We start from the raw sequence: 25,748 nt of genomic DNA, 5'->3' as shown, positions 1-25,748 counted from the left end.
ACAGGGTCTGCTCCTAGTAGAAATCTTGCTTGTTTGGCTTCTTATAATCTCATTCATGAGGTTCTCACCTTCATAACCAAATCACCTCCAAAAGGCCCCAACTCCTAGAGCAATCATGTGGAGCCTAGGTTTCAGGGTTTGAATTTAAGGAGATATATTCAGTCTACAGAATTTTGACCCATTAATAATGCTAGGAAAGTTATTAAATGGCAATTTCATGATCCAACCCAGAAATTTATTTTTTTCAAGCTTCTCTTCTGCCTCTGGAACATGGAGGAAGGTATGATACACATTCTATTCAGAGGATACAGTTAAACATCAGTGAAGGTGGTATATGCAAAGTACTCAGGCTCCTGTTTCACACAGAAGTGTTCAGTGAACACCTGCTTTATAAAGCCCACCCTATTTGCTCCTAACACAGCGTGGATTGATCTGCTGTTTCATCGCTCTGCATTCCTCCTTTATTAATTTAACACACTTCCACTAAGTGACCACGTACAGAGTTGAGCCGTACTTGTTGTTCACTGATGAAAGTAGATATGGCGCTTATTCCAGTGATACTGTTAGGTCAGAGGAGGGAAAAGACTGCTAACCAACAGGTAAAATGAAACTGGCCACACGTCACCACTTAAACTTTGATCATGTTAATAAATTTTCCATGTCCCATCTGCTTTCTCTGGGTCCAAGTGATGAACCCAGAGATAAGAAAGAGGTGTTAAGGAAATATTTGAGTGTGTCACTAGCTTTGTAAACTAGGGCCTTTCACTGACTTCAGAGAAACTCATCTGAATGACATCCCCCACTCCTCATCTGTCAGCACTACTTCTCTCTCTCTCTAGTCATATTTCACCAGAACAGAACTAATTGCATTTATCTACACATGCCACATTGTTCCTGTCCCTGAGCCTTTTCTCATGCAGCCCATGAAATGTCTTCTGCCCTCTCTAGGTTTGCAGCCATTCACATCAGCTAAAATGCTTACACCTGCGAAGGAAAGAAAACCATCTCAAGTAGCTTGGAAACAAAATAGAAAGCTTTATTATCAGAGTATCTGTATAGTTCTCAAAATAGAACGGGGAAATGGCTGTGCTTGTATCAGGGGTAACAATGGAACACATTCCCTGGGAAATGGCAGGGGACACATTCTCTTCACAGCTCACCTCCCCTCCTCCCCCTGTGTCTGTATAAGTCCACCTCACATTGTTCTGGTTTTCCTCTACCAAGAGACCAACAACCAAAGCAGCAGGGCTGACCCACGTTGAAAATTTCCAGAGGGAGACAGATCAACCCAGCACATTTCAGGCGCCTAGGTATGGATCGAACAGTTGTAGCCCTGAAATGTAATGCATTAATGTGCTGGAGGGCTGCACTCACCTCTTTAACTGGACCCAAGAAAAAAAGCACCCCAGGAAAAAAAAGCACAAAGAAAAGCAGAATGAGCAGGGAAGACAAAGGAGCACACTGTAGTAGGTATTTCTCTTTCACAGCTCAGTCCAGCCTGCACTCCATCTCCCCTTCCTTGTGTTCGATGCCTGTGTTGAATGCACATTCTTGCCCACAAACTTGTCTAGCGCTGGGTAAAAATCTGTTTCTGTGCCTGTCCCTTATGAACTCGCTGAGGGCCAGTGCCAATTAGACTCAGTTTTTCCCTCAACTTCTGGAGATGCAAACAGCAAAACAAGCAAAATAATAATAATAATGTGAGAATATATTGAAGACCTGGGGGAAAGGAGTAGGTACTTTTCAAGTAACTGGTGCTTTATTTTTTTTTTATTTGTGTGTATGTGTGTGTGTGTGTGTGTGTGTGTGTGTATGTGTGTGTGCACGCGTATGAAGGTCAAACGCCAGAGTTCAGTGTCTGTTTTGATTGCTCTCCACCTCAGGTTTTGAAGCAGGGTCTCTTGCTGAAGTTGAAGCTCACTGATTCAGCCACACTAGCTCACCAGTAAGCTCCAGAGACAGTTTTTTTTTTTTTTTTTTTTTTTTTTTTTTTTTTTTCTCCTTTGTCACTGTGCCTAGCACATGGGTGCCAGGGATCCAGACTCAGGACCTCATGCTTTTGTGCAAAGTATCTACCCTGCTAAGTCATCTCCATAATCTCTGGCCTTAAAACCTGTAATGAGAAAAATCTATTTTAAAATTTGTTGGAGTCAGTAAACAAATGGCCAAAAAACAAAATAGTAGAGGGGGAAAAAAAATCAAGAAATCAGATTTTTCTAAATCTTATTGTTAGTGTTATATTTTATTAGAAGTAATTATTAGAGGTGAGATGATTTATTTAAGAATTTGATTTAGGGCAGTGGTGGTGTATTAATCCCAGAGCTCTGGAGGCAGAGGTAGGATCTCAGATATCAAGACCAGCCTGTTCTACAGATCAAGTTCCAAGACAGCAGGTCTACACAGAGAAATAATGTGCCCCCCCCCAAAAAAAGAAGAAAGAAATACAGAAAGAGAGAGGGGAGGGAGGAAAGAAAGAAAGAAAGAAAGAAAGAAAGAAAGAAAGAAAGAAAGAAAGAAAGAAAGAGGAAGGAAGGAAGGAAGGAAGGAAGGAAGGAAGGAAGGAAGGAAGGAAGGAAATTTGATTTACTAGTATGTAAAATACATAATATCGAGAATCTTTTAACTACTTTTTTAAGAGATGTGAAGGATCCAACCTGGGCCCTGTGTATGAAAGGCAAGTACTGTACCATTCAACTACACCCCCAGGCCCAAGTCATCTAATTATCACAATACTGTGGAGAAAAGCATATAAAAGCATCCCACTGTCCTAAGGAATCATTCAAGCCAGCTGATTTAACAACCTATGGACTACTGAGTTAAATAAAACCTCCATGATAGAAGCATTCCCTGCTCCTCCAAAAATGCAGGAAAGGACAGTGTTTTCTTCACCACTGTCAAAGAGTTTAATAAGACCTAGGATGAAACTACAGAAGAACCAGGACAAACTTGCGGAAAATGAAAAAGCAATGTGCTGTTCTCCCTCTGCTGGTTTCCCCATGCTATAGCTCTCCAGCATCCTGCAGAGAGGCTCGAATGAAATTCTTTATCTGAATCTCAGAAATGTTTAGAATTGTTCAATCTTTTCAGCCAAACAAGCCAGAGCACCCCACCAATGCCACCTGCCCTTCGTATCCTCACTGTTATTGATCACATCAAACATAGCAAAGATAGAAAGAACAAGTAGAAGCTCATGGCTCTACCAATTGTCTGAATGTGGCAAAGGGGAAATGGCTGCGCTTGGAGTTAGATGACTTGAATGTTCCCTAGTAAGTACAACCTTTGTACACATTGGTTGCCACTTAAGTATTGGTTGTATAACACTGGTGTTCCTGGGATGGAATTTTATCAACCTTAAGATGAAGACACTATATACAACAGAACTGTTGGATCCATTTCTGTTTCTAATATTTTATAATTCTGAGTGCTTTTGAGTGGTAACATTTTAATGATTTATTTCTGTTGTTCCTTTACAGCATTTGGGTCACTCTTAGACAGAAGCAAAATGGTTGAAACCATCACTAAAATCACCCACGTCCTCCCTTGATATAATGCCAGACACATTGTGGATGCCCAAATGAATCATAATTGATACAATAATGATTAGGGTAGCATGAAGAGCCTTGGGATTTTAATTTCAGCCAAATCCACTTGGTTATATGGCTAATGTTTTGAGTACCAGATGTGAGGCGATATGTATTTCCTTTCCCATGGCACCCCCGCAACAATCTGAAGTCTTCAAATGAGAAAAATCAAATGTTAAAAATGTAGTGCCAATTTGCCCTGCTGTCCAGACACCAGTTAAGTCCCCTTATGCCACAGGATTTTAAAATCAAGTAACTCCTGTCCACCTTTATTCTTTTCTATGTGTTGGAGTGGACGCCACACGCATGTGTGTGCTAAACTAGTACTCTAAGAAACTAACTCTGAATGGCTGTGGTTAGAAATGAAGGAACAGATGAACACACACACTCTTTTATTCCCCATAACAATCTTATAATAGTCTCATTTTTACAGGTAAGTACTTGGAGCTAAGAGAATGTGAGAGCTGTTCTTGGTTATCAACTTGACCATGTCTGGAATGAACTACAACATACAAGATGGAGTCAATCTGTCCAAACACCTCTACTTCTCAACTGAATTTAATAGCTAATATTGAAAGGTAGAGTGACGCAGTTTAAAGAACATGGGTGAGCTGATGGTCCAGTGTTTCTAGACTCAACTGCAGGTTCACAGTCAGCAGATATAATTACAAGTAACAGTCATTAAAAACTTACTGTGGGCCGGGCGGTGGTGGCGCTCGCCTTTAATCCCAGCACTTGGGAGGCAGAGGCAGGCGAATTTCTGAGTTCGAGGCCAGCCTGGTCTACAGGGTGAGTTCCAGACAGCCAAGGCTATACAGAGAAACCCTGTCTCCAAAAACCAAAAACCAAAAACCAAAAACCAAAAACCAAAAAAACACCTTACTGTGGGCCTGATACTAAGCCAAATTGTTCATAAAACCTTTTGGAAGGGTGTCACGCACACATAGATGAACACATACACCCATGTACTCCCCACAACAATCCTATAAGTATTCTCACTTTTACAGATAACGAGTGGAGCTGAGACAATGTAATGGCTATTCCTGGTTGTCAACTTGACCATGTCTGCAATGAACTACAATCCAGAAATGAAGGGCACACTTGTGATACAGATCTTGAGGCTGGAGGACTCAGGCTTTTGATCCAGATTTTGAGATGGGAAGGTGCACCTTTAACCTGGACCACACCTTCTTCTGGAAGCCTATATAAGGACATGGAAGAAGGAAGGTTTCGAGCTTTGCCTGCTTGTCCCTGTCTTGCTAGCACATCCATTGTTTCACTAGCACTGGATCCTGCTTCTTTGGGATTCCAGCATACACAAAAGACAAACTAGGACACCGGACCTTGTGGGATTGGACAACCACTAGATTCTTGGACTTTCCATTTAAATCCAGCCATTGTTGGGTAAATTGGATTGCAGTTTCATTTCAATAAATAAATAACATATAGATTCACTCCATAAGTGCTGTGACTCTAGATGACCCTGACTGATACAGACAATTACATTAATTTGCATGGCTATCCAACAATCTCATAGCTAAGTCAGGAATGGAATCAGGTTTTTTTCATTCTAGTTTTGTTTTGCATCATCTGGACATCGTAGCAACTTACCTTTAGCAAACAACTGCTTACACACTATGGTAGTTTGAATGGATTTGGCCCCCATAGATTCATGTTTCAATGCTTGGCCATGGGGAGTGGCACTATTAGGAGGAGTGGCCTTATTGGAGTAGATGTGGCTGTGTTGAAGGAAGTGTGTCACTGTGTAGGCAGGCTTTGATGCCTACTAAGCTCAAGCTCCTCCCAATGTAGAATTCCAATCCCCATCCTGGCTGCCTGGCAAAGACAGTCTCCTCCTTGCTGCCTTCAGATCAAGATGTAGAATTCTCGGGTCTTCAGCGCCACATCTGCCTGCATGCTGCCTTGATTCTCACCATGAAAATAATAGACTAAAGCTTTGAAACTCTAAGCCAGCCCAATTAAACATTTTCTTTTATAAGAGTTGCCTTTGTCCTAGTGTCACTTCATATCAATAAAACCCTAAGGCACATAACTTTAAAAATAACTACAATTGGTCCAACAAAACGGTTCAGTGGGTTACATCACTAGCTACCAAGTCTGATGACCTAAATTTGATTCCCAGAATACATATGACACAGGAGAAACTAACTCCCGAACATTGTGCTCTGACCTCTATACATAAATACACATAGTAAGTAAGTAAGCAAATAAATAAATAAAATTTTTTTAAAAAAGAATACCTATAATGGGGCCAGCAAGATGGCTCAAAGGGTTAAGGAGCTTGCCACTCAATCTGGTAATCTAAGATCAATCCCTTGAACCCAGGTAAAGTTAAAAGAAGAAAAACAACTCTACAAAGTTTCTCTCTGACCCCCACATACATGCCATGATACACATGTTCACACACATACACATCCTGTACAGAGGGAGAGAAAAAGAGAGAGACTGAGATAGAAACAGAAAGATTAATATTAAAATAATATAATTTGAAAAACTAAAATAACTATAATGCAAATAAACAATAACTAATATTAGTTTTAACATCAGCACTTGAGTGTTGGTAAACATGTTTCAGAGAACAAACTCATTTTACAAAGAGTATGAGTTGATTTAACCACTTTGGAAAACTCTTTGTCAGTGTTTACTGCAATTGAACACACACACTGTCTACAGTCCAAGAATTCCACTCCCTACTACATCTCCAAATGAAAATGTGAATGTATGCAAAGCAAAAAGACACACTGTGAGTGGACTGTGGTGACTTTAAGGCCAGGTTGGGCTACATAAAAACAGAAAATGGCTGAAGATGGAGGTAGAATTTCCTAACAGCATTATCTCTAAGAGTTGAAAGTAGAATTGAAAGAGTTAAAAATTTTCAAACCTTCCACAGATGGAGTCAAGAGTGCAGATCAGCTTGTTCTGCACTCTGGGTCCTAGGAAACTTGCTATCCACAAGACAAAATAGATGATAGATTGAATAGGGTTTGAGCTGGGAGTTCAAGTTAGGATGCCTGTGCACCCTGGATACCAGGAACTTGGCTGACCACAAGATAGATGGCTGATTACATATAGGCTCTTAGAGAATAGCCTGTTCCTTATACCCTGTCACAAACTGAATAATTGGCTGGGACTTTTCACAGGTGCTCTCCAATAGCCCTCCTTTACTCCCCCTGGGTTGTGGTTCCCCCCCCCCCCCCACCGCCCCCATTGTGGTTTTGGGCTTTAAATTCTCTCTGTCTCCAAAGCCCCAGGGTCAGACCCCATTGCCCCTGCATGGGCTACAGGTCTTGACCTCAGTATACTGATTAAAATATGCCTCTTGCTGATTACATCAAGTTCGGTGTCTTGCAGTTAATGGGTGGCCATGAATTCCCGAGGCTTGGGTGAGGTCCTCCATTCCTGGGGGCCTTACAGAATGAACCATTTTCTTTTTTTATCATGAGTGTGATGGTTTGTATATGCTTAGCCCAGGGAGTGGCACTATTAGGAAGTGTAACTTTTTTGGAGTAGGTGTGTCACTGTGGGCATGTGCTTAAGACCCTTGTCCTTGCTGCCTAGACATCAGAATTTTCCTAGCAGTCTCCAGATGAAGATGTAGAACTCTCAGCAACTCCTCCACCTTGCCTGCCTAGATGCTGTCATGTTCCCTCCTTGATGATAATGGACTGACCCTCTGAACCTGTAAGCCAGCTCCAATTAAATGTCCTTATAAGACTTGCCTTGGTCATGGTGTCTGTTCACAGCAGTAAAACTATCTAAGATAGAAGTTGGTACCAGGGACTGGGGTATTGCAGTGATAGGCCTGACTATGTTTTTGTTTGGAAGGATGTGGATTTGGGGACTTTGGAAAGCAATGGAATGCTTTAAGTGGGGCTCAATGGGCCATCCTAGTAGAAATATGGAAGACTTTGTTGCTAAATATGATTTGAACTGTGCAGACCTGGCCCAAGAGGTTTCAGTGGAGAAGAACTTCAGTATATGGCCTAGAGACTGTTTTTGTGGTATTTTGGTGAAGAATGTGGCTGCTTTTTGCCCTTGTCTGAAGAGTCTGCCTGAAGCTAAGGTAAAGAGATTTATACTAATTGCATTGGCAAAGGAAGTCTCAAAAAAATCCCAGCAGAAACTTTGTTTTCTGGTTATGTCTCCTGAAGAGCATTTTGAACAAGCATAGCAAGCTTAAAAAGAAAAAATATAAAATATATGATATGAAAGGGGTACCAGGAAGTGAAATGGAGCTGAATGCTGTGTTCAAGGATATGACATTGAATTATGGGAGTAGTGATTTTAGGGCAAGATCCCACCCAGCTAAGTTTAGGTCCAGGCATGGTGGTACATGGACTTTAATCCTAGGAGATTGGCATGCTGATCTCTGAGTTCAAGGTGGGAGCACTTTGAACAGCGTCCAGGCAGTCATGGTGCAGGAGAAACTGAGAGTTGGATATCTTCATCTGGAGGCTGCTAGGAGAATACTGACTTCCAGGCAGCTAGGATAAAGGTATTCAAGCCCACACCCACAGTGACACACCTACTCCAACAAGGCTACACTTCCTAATAGTGCCACTCCCTGGGCCAAGCAAACCATACACAAACCATCACAATTAGTGAAATTCTTAGAATAAGATTTTACCAAGGAATACAAAGAACTGTCAGTACATACAATATGAATGAATTTTGGAGATAAGGTTTAAGCACAAGAATCCATGTCGGGAAAACTACATACCATATAGTTGCAAAGTTCAAATAACTGCCAAATTAGTCTATGGTAAACAGCATTAGAGTAGTGGTTACCTGGGTAACAAGAAATGATAACTGGGTGCGGAGTAATGTAGGTGAAATACAGAACCAAAAAATCGTAAAGTCATAGATAGGCAGGCCTCAAACTCTTCTCTGTGATCTGTTAAAATTCAATAGGAAAGTTTACAAAACTGAGAAACAATTAAGTAAATTGGCCCCCTTCAATTGTCCATGGACCCCTCCAAGGTCATATCTCTCTAGGCCACTAACTACCTCTGCCCCATGTCTTCCCTTAGCCTCAGTCCCTTTCTATATCCTTAAGTGTCTATGGAAAGGACCTTAGACTGGTCTTACAGAAAACTGCTCCAACTGCCAATACCTTCATCCCTGGCTGTGCTCTGAACACAGGTGTGTATTCCCAGAGTAATCCTGATACTTAACCCAGCAAATGGGCCTAAAGGTGTTCTGTGTGTGGCTGAACTGTGTGTGGCATTGTTTTATTTAAATCTGGCTTCACTAAAGGGGAGAGCAACCCATAGGAAGACCAGCAGTCTCAATTAACCCAGACTCCAAGAAGCTCCCAGAGACTGAGTCACCAACCAGGAACATACACGGGCCAGTCCGAGGCCTCTGGCACAAATATAGCAGAGAACTGCCCGGTCAGGCCTCAGTGGGAGAAGATGTGCCTCAATAGACTTGAGGCCTGAGGGAAAGGGGAGGCGGGGGAGGGGGACCCCCTCGGAGGCAATGAGCAACTGTAAGAGGGGGGACTGTGAGGGAGGCAATGATGGGAATGTAAATAAATAAAATGATAAAAATTGGAAAAAACTCTGGCTTCAACTCCCATCTCTTCCCAAGAAGGGTCTTCTCCCACTCCCCATGAACACTGTATCACTGCAGTCAAGGCATTTACTTTGTCCTTTGTAGTTTCTTATCTCCGCAGTTTTCTTTTGTTCTTTTCCACATATACTTCTGCAGCTGTGCTAATCTGTGCAGCAACTGAATACCTGAAATTTGTCTAGTGCAAACTGAGAAATGTTCAAGGTATAAAACATTAGATTTCCAGGTTTTAACGTGAAAGCAGCACACCTCACATTTTTACTCTTATTATATCTTAAAATGTTTCCACAGGTTGAGTTAAACAATATGTATCTTTTTTTCCTTGAGCTTCTTGTTCGGTTTGGCTTGGTTCCTGTGGGGGATGTTTTATTTTGTTTTTCTCACAGCCTCTCACATTGTAGTTTAGGTTACCCTAAAGTGCACAACAATCCCTTTGCTCGGGCCTCCCAGTTGCTGAGATTACAGACCTGACCCCCACCATGCCTGTAAACAATAACATTCTAAAGTTAATTTTGCTTGCTTCTTTTCATCTTTTTCACATTGCTGCTAGAAGACTTGTGATTCCCATCACTCACATTATACCTGTGGATATAATGAGCTGGTCAGTTCTGCCTACAGCAGCTATGTCTGCTAAGAGCCAGGTTCTCGATTACCTCCTTGCAGGGATTGTGGGAGCTCTGTGAGTCTTGCTCTAGCTGCTCTCCTTCAGGGGATTGTGGGAAGTCTGCCTTTGTAGTTTCCCTGATGCCTCACTGCCTGCTCCTTCTTAGACAGCTCTTCTAATACCTCCTCCATATTTTGTTTTCAAACTTCATTATGCTTCAAAACCACCCAAGGGCATTTGCGGAACATCATATTCCTGGACCTCATATGTAGAGATTCTGATTTAGGAAGACAAATGAGGGACCAGGATTCCAGACTCATTTTCAGTGCTGTTTTTCTCATCTTACACCATGCATTCACTGACTAACTTGTTTTTGCCATTACCTATCTCTCCCCAAGGATGTAACAGTAATTACCAACCAGCATTTCCCCAGCTTAGAATCCTCTCATCCTGACTCTCTGACTTGTGCATCTTCACCTGCTATCACAGACACAGCTCCTGCAACCCGGAGGCCTTCCCTCCACTCATTCTTTCTGGCTCACTCTTCCATCTGTGCTCCAGCTTCTTCTCCTCACTATCTCTATCTAACCAGCCAGAAAAATCCCAGTGTTGCTTCTTCTTGATCAGCCCTTATCCTCACCTTGCCTTCCTCATTCCTTTAGGTTAGAGTTTCAAACGCTTGAAATATTGAGTCAGTTAGTAATTGCAGAGATCATCCTGTACATTATAGGATGCTCAGCAGTTTCTCATCCTTACTCTCCTAAGGACCAGTTAGCATCCCATAAAGGATGTCTCATGATGCTTAGGCTGGGGAACCAGGAGGAAGGGAAGCTCTCTTACCCTAACCCCATTAACCCCATAGGGACACAGCCTTATTAGAGGGACTAGCTAGCATCAGCATAAGAGATTCCAGGTCACAGCTCCTCCTTTATCCCTGTACTCCTTTTTAAAAAGTTTTAGTTTTCATCAGGATAAAACACAGTAGCTAATACAGCATGAAAAGGACACCATTTGTCTTCTACTTGCCTCCTCCAGCTTTCTACTCCAGCGATGCCGATGCCGAGTGCCTTTGCAGCTTAATTAAGGATGGATGAATTCATAAGAAGTGGTAACTGTAGCCAGTAAGTATGTGAGTAGCTTAGGAGATAAATGCAAAGCTCGTGGGATGTTTTAAATTTAGGATATGAGTAAGTGTGCACTTTGTGAAACATAGGCAGAATTGTGTTAAATATATGTAGTAAGTTAGTAAACTATAAGGCATGCCAAAGTTAAAATGAATAGAAAATATGGTGGAACAGAGGGTCACTTGCAGTCAGAAACAGAAGAGAAAAATTGTTATGGAAAATCATGGTATGTCTAAACTGACAATTTTGTCAGCCCTAATTCAGTCACAGTTTTTGGAGACACCTAAAATAATCTCTTATGTTGTCTACCCAGTGGCCCTCTTCAAGTTGTTGGCCAAAGCGGGAGGGGTCTTATAGTCTTCCAAACAACACAGGCATTTGTAATCCAGGATGTAGTGAACCCATTAAACTGGATCACTCCACACAAAGAAAGGTTTACTGGTGATCAAACCATCAAGACTATCAGGGAGTAAGGGAAACAAAGAAGGCAGGGAAGCTTTGAGCTGATGCAGGCTATTCAGACTGGCTGAGGACTAGATACCTTGCCCAAGGTAGTTGACATTTGGGGCAGCATAAGGGAGGTTCCTGTCTTTATGCTTCTGTGTACCTGGCCAGGGTCCTTCTGTTTAGAACACTGTCACCAGCACCACCATTTTGAGGGGCCACTTTGGACCTAACAGAGAGGAACCTAGGAAATCCCACTCTTAGCTGAGGAACTTTTGGCATTTGATGGCTACTGGTGAAAAGAGTCAGTTTTCTTCAGGGATGCATCTCTTGATTTTTGTCCATAAATAGCCTCACACAGCAAATACTGACAGCAATGATTGGAGTCTGGGTTAGAAACAACAACAATGTACCTGACTTTGTGAGAGAGAAATGGTGGGAGGAGTTGGAGAGAAGGGAGTGGAATCTGTGTCTAGCTGTAGGCATGCCCTAGTCTCTTTCCTTAAGGTATAATGCAATGGGGTAGGTCAGGGCCTGGCTGGGAAGCCTCTTCTAGGAAGGCAGATTCAGCTTAAGAACATGTTTCCCCTTCCCAGACTTCAAACGCCCTGTGCCGTTCTAAGAGCAGAGCCTTGGTTAGGTTTGGTTGGCCTGGCTGGGTCTGACCTGCTTTCTGAGGCCTGACTCAAAACTGCATAACTATTTATTATTCTTTTCCATCTTTCTTTTTCGATGCTGGCCAAAGTTCCCTAACTTAGCATTAGACTTCCTTACTCTTTTTCTGAAACTCCACTTTCCACCCCAAGGCTGCCTGCCCACGGTGGCTGACCATGTTTATAATTCCCCATCTTCCTCTCTGGGGCAATTCCGAGATTCACAAATTGCCTGCCCTGGGCTTTTCGTTTTAAACTCGAATAAGCTATCCTTGCGCTTCTGTTGAGTTTATTCTTTTATTAATACAACTAAGATCCCCGGGAAGGGACCCAAATTCCTAGATGATCACATGTTGACTCTGCAGGGATACCCTAGAATTTCGGGCAACGCTTTCCGCCTATTTAATTCTTTAACTGACAAAGAGAACAAACTCACTCCTGTATCCATCAGTGGAGGTGGAGTTGATCCAAACACACCAGATGCATCAGATTCTCAGAAAACAAGAAACCATTGCATTCAAAGCCACGTGGAGTACACATAGAGTTCTAGGGTCCTGCCTCAACTACGGAGCTGAAACTTTATCCCCAAAGCAAAACAAAAAACTCACCGCACCTCAAAACAACAACGATTACAAGTCTCTTCTCTCCACCCCCAAAATGTAAAGGTTAATTTCCTACCTTTTACTCAAAAAACTAGCCATTTTTTATAATGTATAATAATAGACTATATCTAGTTGGAATGAAGCAAAAAATAAAATGTGAGACTTTAAATAAAGGGTCCATTCCTTGAGTTGCATTTAACTCACTCTCCTGCGGGATGAGGGGTATCCAGGTGCATTAGTTTGATGTCCTGCACAGACAGATTTGCAAATGAAGTAAAGGAAACCTGTGTTCTCTGAGAGCCTCCAAGAGCTTCCCAATTCCCCAACCTCGGGAAAGGATACAATTTCCCCAGGGCGGACAAGCACCTGAAGCAACTCTTGCTTTGGATTGAGTCATCCCCTCTTCCCCGCACCCAATCCTTCCGCCTCCGGAGGCCTTCGGGCTGGCTTCCGCTCTAGGCGCCTCCCGGCTCCTCTTTATGGTACACGCGGTCTCTCTAGCCGCATTCGCCATCCTCTTGGTGTCTGCGCCGTGCAGGCGGTAGTGTGGAAGGCGGAGCTTGGCCTGTGCAGATACGGTGGCTCCGGAGCCCAACGGAGCCCGGTGGCAGCTTAGGTGGACCCGGCCGCACGGCTGTGAGTGGACTCTGCGGATGGCACTTGAATGTGGGAGGCTGTAGGGGACCGGGAGGAGGGTTGGGAGGGGAGGCCTGCACAGCGGAGGGGGATTGCGGCTTGCAGCTGCCTGGCACCGGGCTCTACCTTGACCACAGTAGGTCCGCCACTGTATCAGGGTCACGGGCTGCAGGTTTTTAGTTTGCAGTAGAAAGATTTGAACCCAGAGCTTCATCTCCAGCTGCTTTGTGGGGACTCGTGCCAAACTATCACCCCCTGAGTAGCTCAGGTTATAGAAATGAGTAACCAGGCCTGGGTCTTTCAGTTTTGTTGATTTGGCTGGTTGGTTTGTTTTTTGAGACAGTTTCTCTGTGTAGGCTTGGCTGACCTGGAATTTTCTATGTAGACGAGGTTAGCCTAGAATTCACAGAAATCCGCCTGCCTTTGCCTCCCACGTCCAACTTTTAAAACATTTTTTTATTACTTTATTTTGTATGGATGGATGTTTTGCCCGCATATATGTGTCAGCAGTTCGTAGCTGGTGCCCAGAGAGATCAGAACTGGGCGTCGGATTCCCTTAAAACTGGAGTTACAAGATATTATGAGCCACCACGTGGGTGCTGGGAATTGAACTCGGGTCTTGTGGAAGAGCAGCCTCTAAAACTGTCTCTCCAGCCCGTCTTTAAAATTCACAGTCTTCTCAGCTCTAGCCTTGTGATTTTAGTTAAGCACTTTAATGGGTTGGCTTTTTTATTTGTTTTGTTTTGTTTTAAATTTTTTTTCTGCCCTAGTGCCGTGTACATAGTAGCTGTCTATTGGATCAGTCTGATGATTTGAGTCATATTGATATGGCAGAGAGTAGGGGCATTGGTGAGTGAATCCCATACAAGGGTGGGGATCATTGCAGAAAAGTGGGATCTGATCACATCTGTTTCAAAGTCTGCCATTTGGGATTCTAGGAATTTCTGAACATGTGTTTATTTTAAAAAGTTCTTTAAAAAGAGTAAAGTGCAAGAATTTGCTAATTAGAGAAGCCATGACTGTTGAGTCAGGTAGTTCGTTGCCCTTGGAGCTTTGTATATAAGGATTAACAAGTAGCAAAGTGTGATGTTTTTGTAAAGCAGAAAGACTTGAAGTTACTCTTTTACATAGGTTGGTGGAAACTTACCTCTGAGGTGAAAGGAGGAATTCGTGATGCTTGAAGAAATGGTATAAACAAGTGGGCTATACAGGTGACTGGATCCCATGGTGGTCAGGGAACATGTAACCCTAGAGCAACCACACTCTGAGGAGGTTTTACTGAGTGGACCAGTGAGTGATTGGCCAAACTTGTTGGGCCTTGAGACAATGGGACTTAAAACTGGATTAAGAAATATTTTGTTCCAGTTGATCAGTAGAAATGAGCAGTTCAGTAAGTAATTGATAATGTATAAACAAAATGGACACTAGAAATCATGAGCTTCCTCTTGGATAAAATCCCCAGGAATTGAGTTAATGACTTTTTAAAGCATAAAAACCACCACCAACAAAAAAAGCAAAATAAAACCTAAAATAAGTCATTTAGTTAAATACTTGTCAGAGGTATTTTTGCTTTTTGGAAAACAGAATAGATGCATACACAATGCCACACATGCCCAAGAAGGGTCTGCAGACCTGCTGTTCCATTCAGGCATTAAAGTATAGTGTATTTGGTGTTAATATTTGTCAATAAGAGTGTCTAGCTGGCCAGCAAGCCCCAGGGATCCTCCTTCCTCCATTTTCCCAGCACTGGGATTGCAGATGAGCACCAAGCACTTAGTCTTTTTGCTTTTGTGTGGGTTCAAGGGATGATGCCTGGGTCCTTATGCTTACATAGCGAGCACTGTACTGACCGAACCATCTTGTCTGTTTCCAACAGTCTTGTCTGGAAAAGAAACACCTCAGGTAGGAAATTTAAACTGAGCAGTTCCTGTAAGTTATTCTTCAGGAAATCAATTTTAGCTCACGTAAGAAAGAGCTAGAACCAAAGAAGGCTCTGCTTACTAAAAGCCTCTGACAATGGAGGTGCCAAATTTAGCAGATAAAGATGCATGACTGTCCACTTAGATAAGCATTTCAGACAGACAGGATTAACTTTTTAGCAATATGTAGTGCATAATTGATACTTCATTATCTAAAGCACAAATTTGCAAATTTAGCTAATAATTTTGTATCTGGCAACAACTGTAGACAGTTCTCCTTTAACAGTGACTCCAAAGAGATTCTTACTTAAACAAAAAGGCAGTGGCTGGGACTGAAGAGATGGGTCAGCAGTTAAGAGCACTGGGTGCTTTTCCCAAAGACCTAGGTTGAATCCCCAGCACCCACACAGCAGCTGACAACTGCAGCTCCAGTTCCATGGCACTTGATGCTGCACTTTCTAGCCTTTGCAGCCATGAAGGACACAGACATCCTTGTAGGCAAAGCACCGAAACACGCTTTCCTTTTTTGGGTTTGTTTGTTTTAAATGCAGTGATTGGATGGGTGTTGAGCCCACACTGCCCGGCGGCCACTGTGTCCCACCCGAGCTGCTGCTCCTGTCCGAGGGTCAGGGTCTAGCAAGAGAGAGAGAGTGGGGATGAAGGAGAAGAGACTCGAAGAATGGAGACAAGACAGAGGTACTGATCAAGTCTCAAGTCTCCTCTATTGAAGGGAAGTCGGGTGGTATTTATATGCTTTGCCACGTTCCTTGTACGTGTGGATATCACGTGCCTTGCAGCTGGGGGCACTAAACAGCAAAACAAGATATGTGGGATATCAGAGTGTGCTCAGCTGTTGTAGGCTGTTGAAAAACAAGTCTCTTATCAGGGTATATGGCTCGAGATGGCTGCAAAGATGATAGCCGCTTTCTGCTACGAGTCGGCTCCCAACAGATGGGCAGTTTAATTTTCTACAATTGACCCATCAAAGATTATAGTACTTTAGGGATTTGAGTTTCTAAAAATAAACTTCCTTAGTTTGACTTTCCTGAGATGACCTTTCCCCCTCTTTTGAGATAGTTTCTAGCCCAGACTGACATCCAGGGATGGAGCTGAGACTGACCTTGAATTTCTGATCAGTCAGCCTCCCAGATGGTGAGATTGTAGGAGTGTTCCCACTTGTTTCTACAGTGATCGGAATTGAACCCAGGACTTTCTGTCTATTCCAGGGAGTTCGAGGCAAAGTATTCTCAGTTTCCTGCTCCAGGCCATCTGCATGCTGAATTGTAAATTTTCTTTCTCCTGTACTGAAGATAATTTCTACCTTGTTTTTCCTTCACTACCCTATTAAATTCTTTTCTTGGGTTCCCAGTTTTTGGGTCCCTGTAAGAAATGGCAACCTCCTTTGTCTCATTCTCTCTTTCATCCAGATTGCCCACCAAGATGGGTGTCTTCTAATACATATCAGGGGGCATGCAACTGCCATCATGAGTTGCTGGCAGTCTCACCTCACACATGTTGTAGTCTCAAGGACTACAGTATAGATTCTGCTTGTTCATCTGATTGCAGGCCCTCATGGTACTGGCACAGCAGGCCCCACACTTCCTTGCACTAACTTTTCCTGTTTACCAGAGGTTAAACATCTGTTTACCACAACTGGGGTACCAGCCACAAACCCAAATAATTATCCCACCAGGTTAAACACTGGTGAGCCAGGGAGTGAGTTTGTCTTATGGTATAGGATATCGATGAGATTATTTACAGGAATGTGGGTAACGCTCTCATGAATGACAGCCTCCTGCAGGTTACCTCCTTGAGTCCTTCCTACAGTTATCCTGTCATGTCACTTCCTGTGAAGTGGTTACAATTCCTTTGCCATTCTAGTCTCAGTGTATCAGTTAGTCGATATGGTTACCAGACCATGTAATCTCTACTCCCAAGATGGCTATGGGATGATTTCCCTGTGTCTAGAGGTAGAAGATGGTTGCAAAAGGTTTTGTTTAGGCTTTTCATGTGTGATTGTTCATCCAGAAGAGATTTAATTTTTTCTTTTTTAATGTTAGCCAGTAATCCTTTTCACTTTAGTTTATAATGCCATCTATTTACAGTACCACGTCATACAACAAACCCCAGTCTGTTTGTCTGTACTACAACAATACCATAGCGTCTTTAATTATCTTTCTAGTAAATCAGCCCATTCTTTTCTTTCACATTTTCTAGGACTTGTACTCTTTCATGCAGTCAGCTTTCACACTTCAGCAGGAAGGCAGAGGGGGTTTCCAATTGTCTTTTTTTTTTTTTTTTTTTTGGTTTTTCGAGACAGGGTTTCTCTGTGTAGCCCTGGCTGTCCTGGAACTCACTCTGTAGACCAGGCTGGCCTCAAACTCAGAAATCCACCTGCCTTTGCCTCCCAAGTGCTGGGATTAAAGGTGTGCACTACCACTGCCCAGGCTCCAATTGTCTTTTGATTGAAATAGTACTGAATTTGTAGAATTCCATAAAAGTCTTTTGTATTTTTGTAACATTTCTATATTGTGTAAAGCATACAGTGTTTTGGTTTCTAACATCCTTGTTAAATCCCCTATAAATTCTAAGCAGTTTTTCTGTTGAGCCCCTAATATTTCTCATGTGAACATTTCTTGTTTCTTCCACTTTTCTCCTTAAACCATGTAATGTGATCTTAACGTTGTAGCTGTGATCGCAAGTATTCTGGTGTAGATCTGACCTGACGAGACTTTTTCTTGATTTCCGTGATAAATACATTCTTTCGTATTGTAGGCTTTTGGTATTTCCTGCTACTCCATGTTTGCTGTGCTTTGCTTTTGTTTTCTAAAGAACCTGCATTTTACTAACTTTTTATAGTTTTCCAAATCAGAATTTTCAGTACAAATCTGTCTTTAATGTTTTCCCTAGGTTGGCCTACCAAAGAGCTTTCTAGATAAAATAAAACAGGGGAAGCGTTGGTAGATTCAAGAATGATGGATCCGTGTTCAGTTGGAGTCCAGCTTCGTACCACACAGGACTGCCATAAAACCTTCTATACTCGGCACACAGGTTTCAAGACATTGAAAGAATTGTCATCAAATGACATGCTCTTACTTCAGCTTAGAACTGGAATGACACTTTCTGGGAATAATACAATTTGTCTCCATCACGTAAAAATTTATATTGACAGATTTGAAGAATTACAGAAGTCATGTTGTGACCCATTTAACATACACAAGAAGCTAGCCAAAAAGAATCTGCATGTAATTGACTTAGATGATGCCACTTTTCTGAGTGCAAAGTTTGGAAGACAGCTCGTACCTGGTTGGAAGCTTTGCCCAAAATGTACCCAGATCATCAATGGAAGTGTGGATGTTGATCCAGACGACCGCCAGAGACGAAAACCTGAGTCAGATGTATGTATAGATGCCATTGTGCTTTCTACAGTGTGGGATGTTAAATATACAGAGTAACTCTAAGAAATCATATTTATCATATTTCTGTCACATTCATTAGCACATAACAGATTTAAAGTTGAGGTGAAATAGTGATGTTTTAAAATGTTTCCATACACTCAAGGTCCGGAATGAGCAGTAAACAAGGGCTTAGAACAAAAGAATGTAATGTGCCCAAGATTTCAAAGCTACAGCTTCTGTTCTTAGACCATAGGAAGCAGAGTTTAGGAATGGCCTTAAGTCTGGGCGGTGGTGGCACACACCTTTAATCCCAGCACTTGGGAGGCAGAGGCAGGCGGATTTCTGAGTTTGAGGCCAGTCTGGTCTACAGAGTGAGTTCCAGGGCTACACAGAGAAACCCTGTCTCGAAAAACAAAAAAACAAAAAAAAAGGAATGGCCTTTAGAACATTGCCAAAGGCCAGCATGGGGAGCTTAGATCCTTTTCGGTTACTGAAGTAGCTAAGTGAGTGTTTCACCTACTGGAGACTACACACCAGGGAGGATGTCTGTCTTTGTCTAGGACTAAAGCACTGCTTTAAGAAAAGAATCAGATAAAGATAAGAAGTGGCTGATCATTGACTTTTATTTTGGGTTTGCGGTGGGGGCTTACTCTGTAGCAGCCTGGCCTGGAACTCTCCATGTTCTCATGGAGAATCGACCTCCCTGAACTGGGGCCTCCAGGCATGAGTCATAGTGGCCAGTGAATGTAATTTCAGTTTTTCTCCTTTGAAGGTGTTTGGTTTGGGACCCCAGGATAGGGGACTGAGGTACATATTTTACATACCAAAGTAGACCTGGCCTCCAAGGCAGGTTTACTGGGAAATTGCTCTGAGGTGGGCAAATTCACTGGCCCCAAGGACCAAGGCTAGGGAAGTCGCCATGGGGAAACAGTAGGAGGAGGGGGTGCACACCTCAGCCTCTTGTCCCTGGTCCACAACCAAACAAATTATTGCATTCTTATTTGAAGTTTTTGAATATTTGTGACTTTTCATAATATTTCTGCCTCTAAGTTCTGAGTATAGTTAAGGTTAAATTTAGGGGCTCCCTGTACTCAAAGAGCACATAGTTTTTACATTGTAAAGTATGAAATATTTTATGCCTTTCCCAGCTCTCATGCCTGTACATTTATATCAGAAAAGTTGAGATTCATGAAGCTGTCTTTACCCCCTCAGGAGCACGTTTCAGAGTTTCTCTTTTTAAGCATTCTATAATTCTTGCTGCTGGCATATTTTCTCCGTTTTGTTGTATTAATAAACCAAATTAAAATTTTAAGTTGTGTGTATTGTGTTCCTCTCAGGCATATCTCCAGGACCCAGAATTATGTGAAGTTCGTCATAGACACTCGCTGATTCTAGACGTGGATGTCTCCACCTCAGCTCTCCATTGTTCTTACATGACTGACTTCTTTACCACCTAATCTTGCCTTTGGGTGTATGAAAACATTTTGAAAGACCACTTATTTTTACCTCCCCAAAATAACAGACTTAAAATCTTAGCACCAAACTTTTGATTTACCAGAGCCTATAGTATATATATATATTGTGTATGTATGTATACATACAGTGTATGTGTATATACGTATATATACATGTATATATGTGCATATACATGTATGTGTATATAGACATACACACACAGTACACTTCAGAATGTGAAGCTACCATACGTCTCTTAAAGTTAGAAGTTCTGAAGGACAGAGAATTGGTATTTGGAACCTCAGTTCTGTGCTGTTGGATTATGTGACACTTTTTGCTGCCTTCTCTCCTGAGGGGCAGCCGTTGCTGTCCTCAGTGTGCCAGGCTCTTGCACCTGCCGTCTAAGAGACTAAAGTAGTAAAAATAGTACAGAAGTTTGAATATAGTCTAGAAGGGTGGCTTTTCCCACCTTTCTTTCTGTGTATGTTCCAAACTGCATTCTTGACTGGGGGGTAACCTGGGCTAATGCTAAGTGAAGTCCTATTTGATCTCAAGATTTTAATTTATAGTTTTCTTACTTTTATTCAGGGAAGGACTGCTAAAGCTCTGAGGTCACTACAGTTTACAAACCCAGGAAAGCAAACTGAATTTGCTCCAGAAAGTGGTAAAAGGGAGAAAAGGAAGCTCACCAAAAATTCGAGCGCTGGTTCTGACAGGTGGGCAGCCAGTTCCGGTCTGTTGGGTATTTGTTGCAGCTCCTTTATCCTTGTGGGGTTTTTTTGTTTTTGTTTTTTGCTTTTGTTTTTTTTCTCTTCATATTTTTCTGACCAATCATTTTAAGTTGTATTCTGATTAGTTAAACCTGAAAACCTTGGCTGTCACTCATAGGAAAGTAAAGCATCCGTTGGAACTCTAGAAGCTTCTTTCTGAGAAGGTAGCATGAAGTGAACAAGGTAATATTTTGGAATGAGAGTTAAAATAATTGAAGAAACATCTTAGAGCTCTCAAGTCTCTAAGATGTTTACTGTTTACAAAATTTGATATTGATGTTCTCGCCTTGATGTGTCTGCTTTCTATGTACAGTATTTATGAGAACTCAAGTGCTTTCGATTTTGCACAGGTCCGAAGTAGACACAGTTCTAGTAGAGTCAGCAGAAGGAACAGGAGCTAAGTCATTTAAAATATATATCCTAACATTGAGCATGTCCAAAGGATACTGACAAATTTATTATAACAGATCGGGCTGTCTTTTTACTGGAATCGACATGTTTACCTTTATTCCAACTGTGAAGTTTTCCATTGAGTGATTTAAAATATTTTCAGACCAGATTTACCAGAAGTTCTTAAGAAAAGAACAGGGCTGGAGAAACGGCTCAGAGGTTGAGAGTACTGACTGCTCTTCCGAGGTTCTGAGTTCAGTTCCCAGCAACCACATGGTGGCTCACAACCATCTATAGTGAGGTCTGGCTTCCTCTTCTGACATGTAGGCATATGTGCAGGCAGAACACTGTATATAATAAATAAATAAATCTTCTTTTAAAAAAAGAAAAAACAAGAAACAGATTGATTAGAGTACAAGACCCCTAGAGGAGGAGGTGTGCACAGCAGCATCATTTGGTAACCAATAAAGCGAGTCACTGCCAGCTACTCATTCCTCTGATGCTTTGTGAAAAGCCATTTGGTGGGACATTTTCTTACACAATTCTTTTTAGTTATAAGTAGTATTTGTGCACATCTTAATGTGTATGTATGTATGTGGGTGCATATATCATGTCATGGGTGTAGGAGATCAGAGGAAAACTGAAGTCCAATTTTCCCTCTGGTCTTGGGTCCTGGAATCACTCAGTTATCACGCTTGTGTACCGAGCATCTTGGCCATTGAACCGCCTCACCAGCCCTGAGCTAACATCCACGCGGCTTCATCGGTCTTTTATTTTCCTCATTTAGGCCACTCTTCCCATCTAGAACCCTCCTGGGGAGTACACAGTAAGCCAGTAGCCTGCGTCTCTACATAGAAATACTTTACCTCCATGTTCTTCATATCTTATTTTCAACTAAATATTCAAATATAATATGTATGAAGTGCAGCTCACTGTTTTATTTTACAGACAAATTATTCCAGCAAAGAGTAAGGTGTATGACAGCCAGGGCCTGCTGATTTTCAGTGGCATGGACCTCTGCGACTGCCTGGACGAGGACTGCCTGGGGTGCTTCTACGCCTGTCCCACTTGTGGCTCTACCAAGTGTGGGGCCGAGTGCCGCTGCGACCGCAAATGGCTGTATGAGCAGATAGAGATTGAAGGAGGAGAGATAATCCATAATAAACATGCTGGGTAATTGATAGCATCAAACTATGGGGCTCTAACTCTCTCTCTCTCTCTAAAATTCTATCGCTTTTAGATGCAAGTATAGCCTAGCTGGTGATAAATAAGTCTGAAACACCTTAGTATGAATTTGGTTGCATTTGGGGTGCTTTATAATTCTTTATTTGATGTAAGTTTAGATGGGTTTTTCCAGAGTCGGCTCTAAGCCTGTCTGGGCCAGTCTAACAAGTGTAGGTAGTAGATTTTTAGGGTTCCCATATGAACAAATTTCAGTGATGATGATTTAGTTGAGTCCTCTCCATGCCATGGCAGCCTAATGCACATGTGAGTTTACCTCAGTGTACTTACTGTCCACTGCATGGAGTCTGACTTCCCAGTGCAGAAGTGAGGGTGTGCTTAGCAGCTGAGCTTCGTGGTCTGTGCCAATCAGGAGCTTCTTTTCCGTTCTGCCAGTGGTTGCTCTCTGTACACCTGTTATTTAATTCACTTACAGCAAAGCATATGGTCTGTTATCTCCCTGTCACCCATATGATATTTTACAAAAATGATCACCCAAATATTGACCAGCAAAGAGGAAAACGCAGCAAAGAAATGAACAGTGACATTTCTGGAAATGAAATTTGGATCAGTCGTAAATGGAATTGTCGCCGATGGTCATGGGAGTGTTGATTACCATTGCTGTTCTGGAGACAGATGTGCCTCAGAGGAACCTGATGCTGGAAACTTACCAACATTGCTGAGAGAAGCAGCTGGGATGAGCAAGAAGACTGTTCTACACGAAGTTATGGTAAAAATGTAACATTAAAAGCTATTGTAAATAGATGCTTCACAACATTGGAATGGTCAGAAAGGTTCCAGATCAATATTACTAACAAAGCAGTCAAACACTGTTCAGACTACTTTTAGGCAATATAATGAAACTCCAATTCTTGATATACAAACTTTATTTTTTTATCCATTTATAGTTACAAGTTTTTAATGTTTTGATGGATATTAAAGGTCACACAGCAGTCCTCTTTCCCCTGGATTATTAGCGTTTCTTTGGTGCATGGCCTCACAGTGCTGAGGGCTCACGTGCCCAGCCCTTAGGTGGGAGCAGGGCCTGTGACACAGAAAACTGATCTCCATGCAACACAATAGCGGGACATTTTGAAAATAAACTAGATACCTGAGTGCTAAAATACAGTTCTTCTAACTAGACATGAACACAAATGTTCATTACACCATCCGCTTTTCAGTTCTTAATCTATGCATTCTTGATGAAAATTTGTTCCTCTGTTTACATTTAAGGCATGAGTGTATAGTACATAAGTGGCTACACACATTGGTCTCAGTCACTGTTCTATTGCTGTGAAGAGATACCATGACCAAGCAGGGCAACACTTATAAAAGAAAGCATTGTATTGACACACTTTTCTAACAAGGCCACCCCTCCTAATTCTTATCAAGTAGTACCACTCACTGGAAATACGAATTCAAGTGTATGAGCCTCTGGGGCCTTATTCAGATTATCACAGCAGTACTTCTGGCTGTTAAGATTGTAGATAGATATGAGGATTGAGACTTCTAAATACATCCCTCAAGAGAGTGATGAGAAAATGGAGACGCTGGGACATGTGGGATAGAAACAAAGCTTCTGGGTACTGCTGAAGTCTTGCTGAGAAGTCAGAATAAAAACATCTCCAGCACTTCTTACTCACGAAAGCCTCTTGTAGCCTCCAAGGTTCTGATGTTCCTGAATCTTTAGCAGCTTAGAATACTTGGAAGCATGGAAGGCAGTTTGAGTTTCCCAGTACAGTGACAGTCATGTTTAGTTTGTTATCTCTACCCTCACTTGCTTTTCTTTGATAAACTGCCATTTCCAACTTGGAATTAAATGTGCTTTCATTTAGGGTTTTTTTTTGACCCTGTAACCCAGGCTGGCCCTGGACCTCTGCAGCCTTCATACCACAGCCTTTTTTGTGCTGGGGTGACATGCATGTGTTTACCATACTGCTAAAATTAAAGTTTGGGGCATTGATATTTACTTAGAATGGAAGCATATTTCTAATGGGGAAAAGACTTTATATAAAATAGCTACAGTTAATCATTCCTTAGAACAGATCTGTTCTTTTTGTAAAGAGAATAACTTTTTCCAAGGGGAAGGTTTTCAACCATTTTGCTGTTTGTTCTTTGTGTGTATTTGGGAACCAAACATACTGTAGAGTTTATAGACAAAAGTATATCTGATCTTGGGTAAACTAATAAAGACTATTTTAGAAATAAACAATGCAGGCTTACTGTTTAATTTTTAAGTATGTATGTATGTGAGAGAGACATCTTAAGCAAACTAATAAAGACTATTTTAGAAATAAACAATATAGGCTTGTTTATTAATATTGTGTGTGTGATCTTGGGTAAATTAATGAAGACAGTATTTTAGAAATAACGCAAGCTTACTATTTATTTTAAGTGTGTATGTGTACATGAGTGTGCACATGCATGTGCATGTGTGCATGGTCACCTGTGTGGACACATGTGCAATGTGCATTGAATATGTAGATGTGGAGGCCCAAGGTTGATTTGTTGTGTCCTCAGTTGCTTGCCACTGTATTTGCTGAGGTTGTGCGTTTCACTGGCCCTGGAGCTTGCTGATGGGACCGTTCTAGCTAGCCACCTTGCCCTGGGATCACCAGTCTTTCCCTCAGCTATGTGATGCAGGCGTTAAGGGGTGCTGGGATCCAAACCCATCCACACTTGAGCAGCAAGCACTTTATTCTCTGAGCCATCTTGCCACTGAAAAGGATCCTTTCTGTTATTTGGTGTAGATTTTTGTTGGTTAACAAGAACATTGAGTATTTGAAAGTCTTATTCATAAATCATGTCCCAATCTATGATCACACCCATCTCACCTCCAAAAAAGTGATTAAAAATTAGTTGGCAGTGCAGAACAAAGGTGTGTCCTGCCCGGACCAACCTTTCAATTAAGCTTTGCACTTGACTTCTGGCCACCCTGGGGAAAAGCTTACATGCTTATTGGAAATTCATGTGACACCTTAGTTTTTGCTGACATCTGCTGGTATCTCTGAAAATAAACACCACAAACCTGTCACCTTACAGTAATTGTGTTAATTATTGTCATAGTGATGCAAAACAATCTAGTTTTTTAGGAACTAAAAGAATATTATTTGGTGAGTGAGTGGCAATAGGATGGCGGTCAGAGGACACCTGGGTTCCCTTCTCTTTTTTCACCTTTCCATGGTTCCTGTGGATCAAACTCAGTTCACCAGGCTTTTGCCAGATGAGCCATCTACTCCTTTTCTGGTTGGTAATGTTGCCAGAGTCTTTCTGGACTAAGCACCACAACACCAATGAGAAGGGGAGAACTATGTTAACATCAGTGGGAACCAGGATTGCTCCTGAAAGACCTTGGT

General features: G+C 42.0%; 1 protein-coding gene and 1 long non-coding RNA gene across 5 annotated transcripts in view; one reads left to right on the top strand and one right to left on the bottom strand.

Moving 5' to 3' along the window:
• LOC143441388 (uncharacterized) overlaps window positions 1–13,026 on the bottom strand; it is a 34,961-nt gene extending 21,935 nt beyond the window's left edge. Inside the window, exons 1-2 of the long non-coding RNA XR_013108731.1 lie at window positions 12,946–13,026; window positions 8,391–10,847 (exon numbers count right to left, since the gene is read on the bottom strand). This is a non-coding gene — a long non-coding RNA (uncharacterized LOC143441388). The remainder of the gene's footprint in view (window positions 1–8,390; window positions 10,848–12,945) is intronic.
• On the top strand, window positions 10,762–24,693 carry Arl14ep (ARF like GTPase 14 effector protein). Of its 4 annotated transcripts, none has more exons than XM_034494825.2 (6): window positions 13,107–13,239; window positions 15,710–15,854; window positions 18,069–18,556; window positions 20,600–20,727; window positions 22,120–22,344; window positions 22,829–24,693. In XM_034494825.2, exons 3-6 carry the CDS (start codon window positions 18,131–18,133, stop codon window positions 22,881–22,883), a joined length of 834 nt encoding a protein of 277 aa, XP_034350716.1. In that variant the 5' UTR covers window positions 13,107–13,239; window positions 15,710–15,854; window positions 18,069–18,130; the 3' UTR covers window positions 22,884–24,693. The 4 variants fall into 4 exon arrangements, with proteins under 4 accessions (XP_076785518.1, XP_034350715.1, XP_034350716.1 ...); XM_076929404.1 differs by lacking the exon at window positions 15,710–15,854 and adding an exon at window positions 14,010–14,088 and having other exon boundaries at window positions 13,140–13,239; XM_076929403.1 differs by lacking the exons at window positions 13,107–13,239; window positions 15,710–15,854 and adding an exon at window positions 10,762–10,901.
• Window positions 24,694–25,748: the final 1,055 nt, after the last annotated feature.

The sequence above is a fragment of the Arvicanthis niloticus genome, chromosome 2, assembly GCF_011762505.2.
Source record: "Arvicanthis niloticus isolate mArvNil1 chromosome 2, mArvNil1.pat.X, whole genome shotgun sequence".
In the NCBI taxonomy this organism is placed as follows: Eukaryota; Metazoa; Chordata; class Mammalia; order Rodentia; family Muridae; genus Arvicanthis; species Arvicanthis niloticus.
The sequence above is the reverse complement of the archived record's forward strand: the minus strand, read 5'-3'. Positions and strand labels throughout refer to the sequence as shown.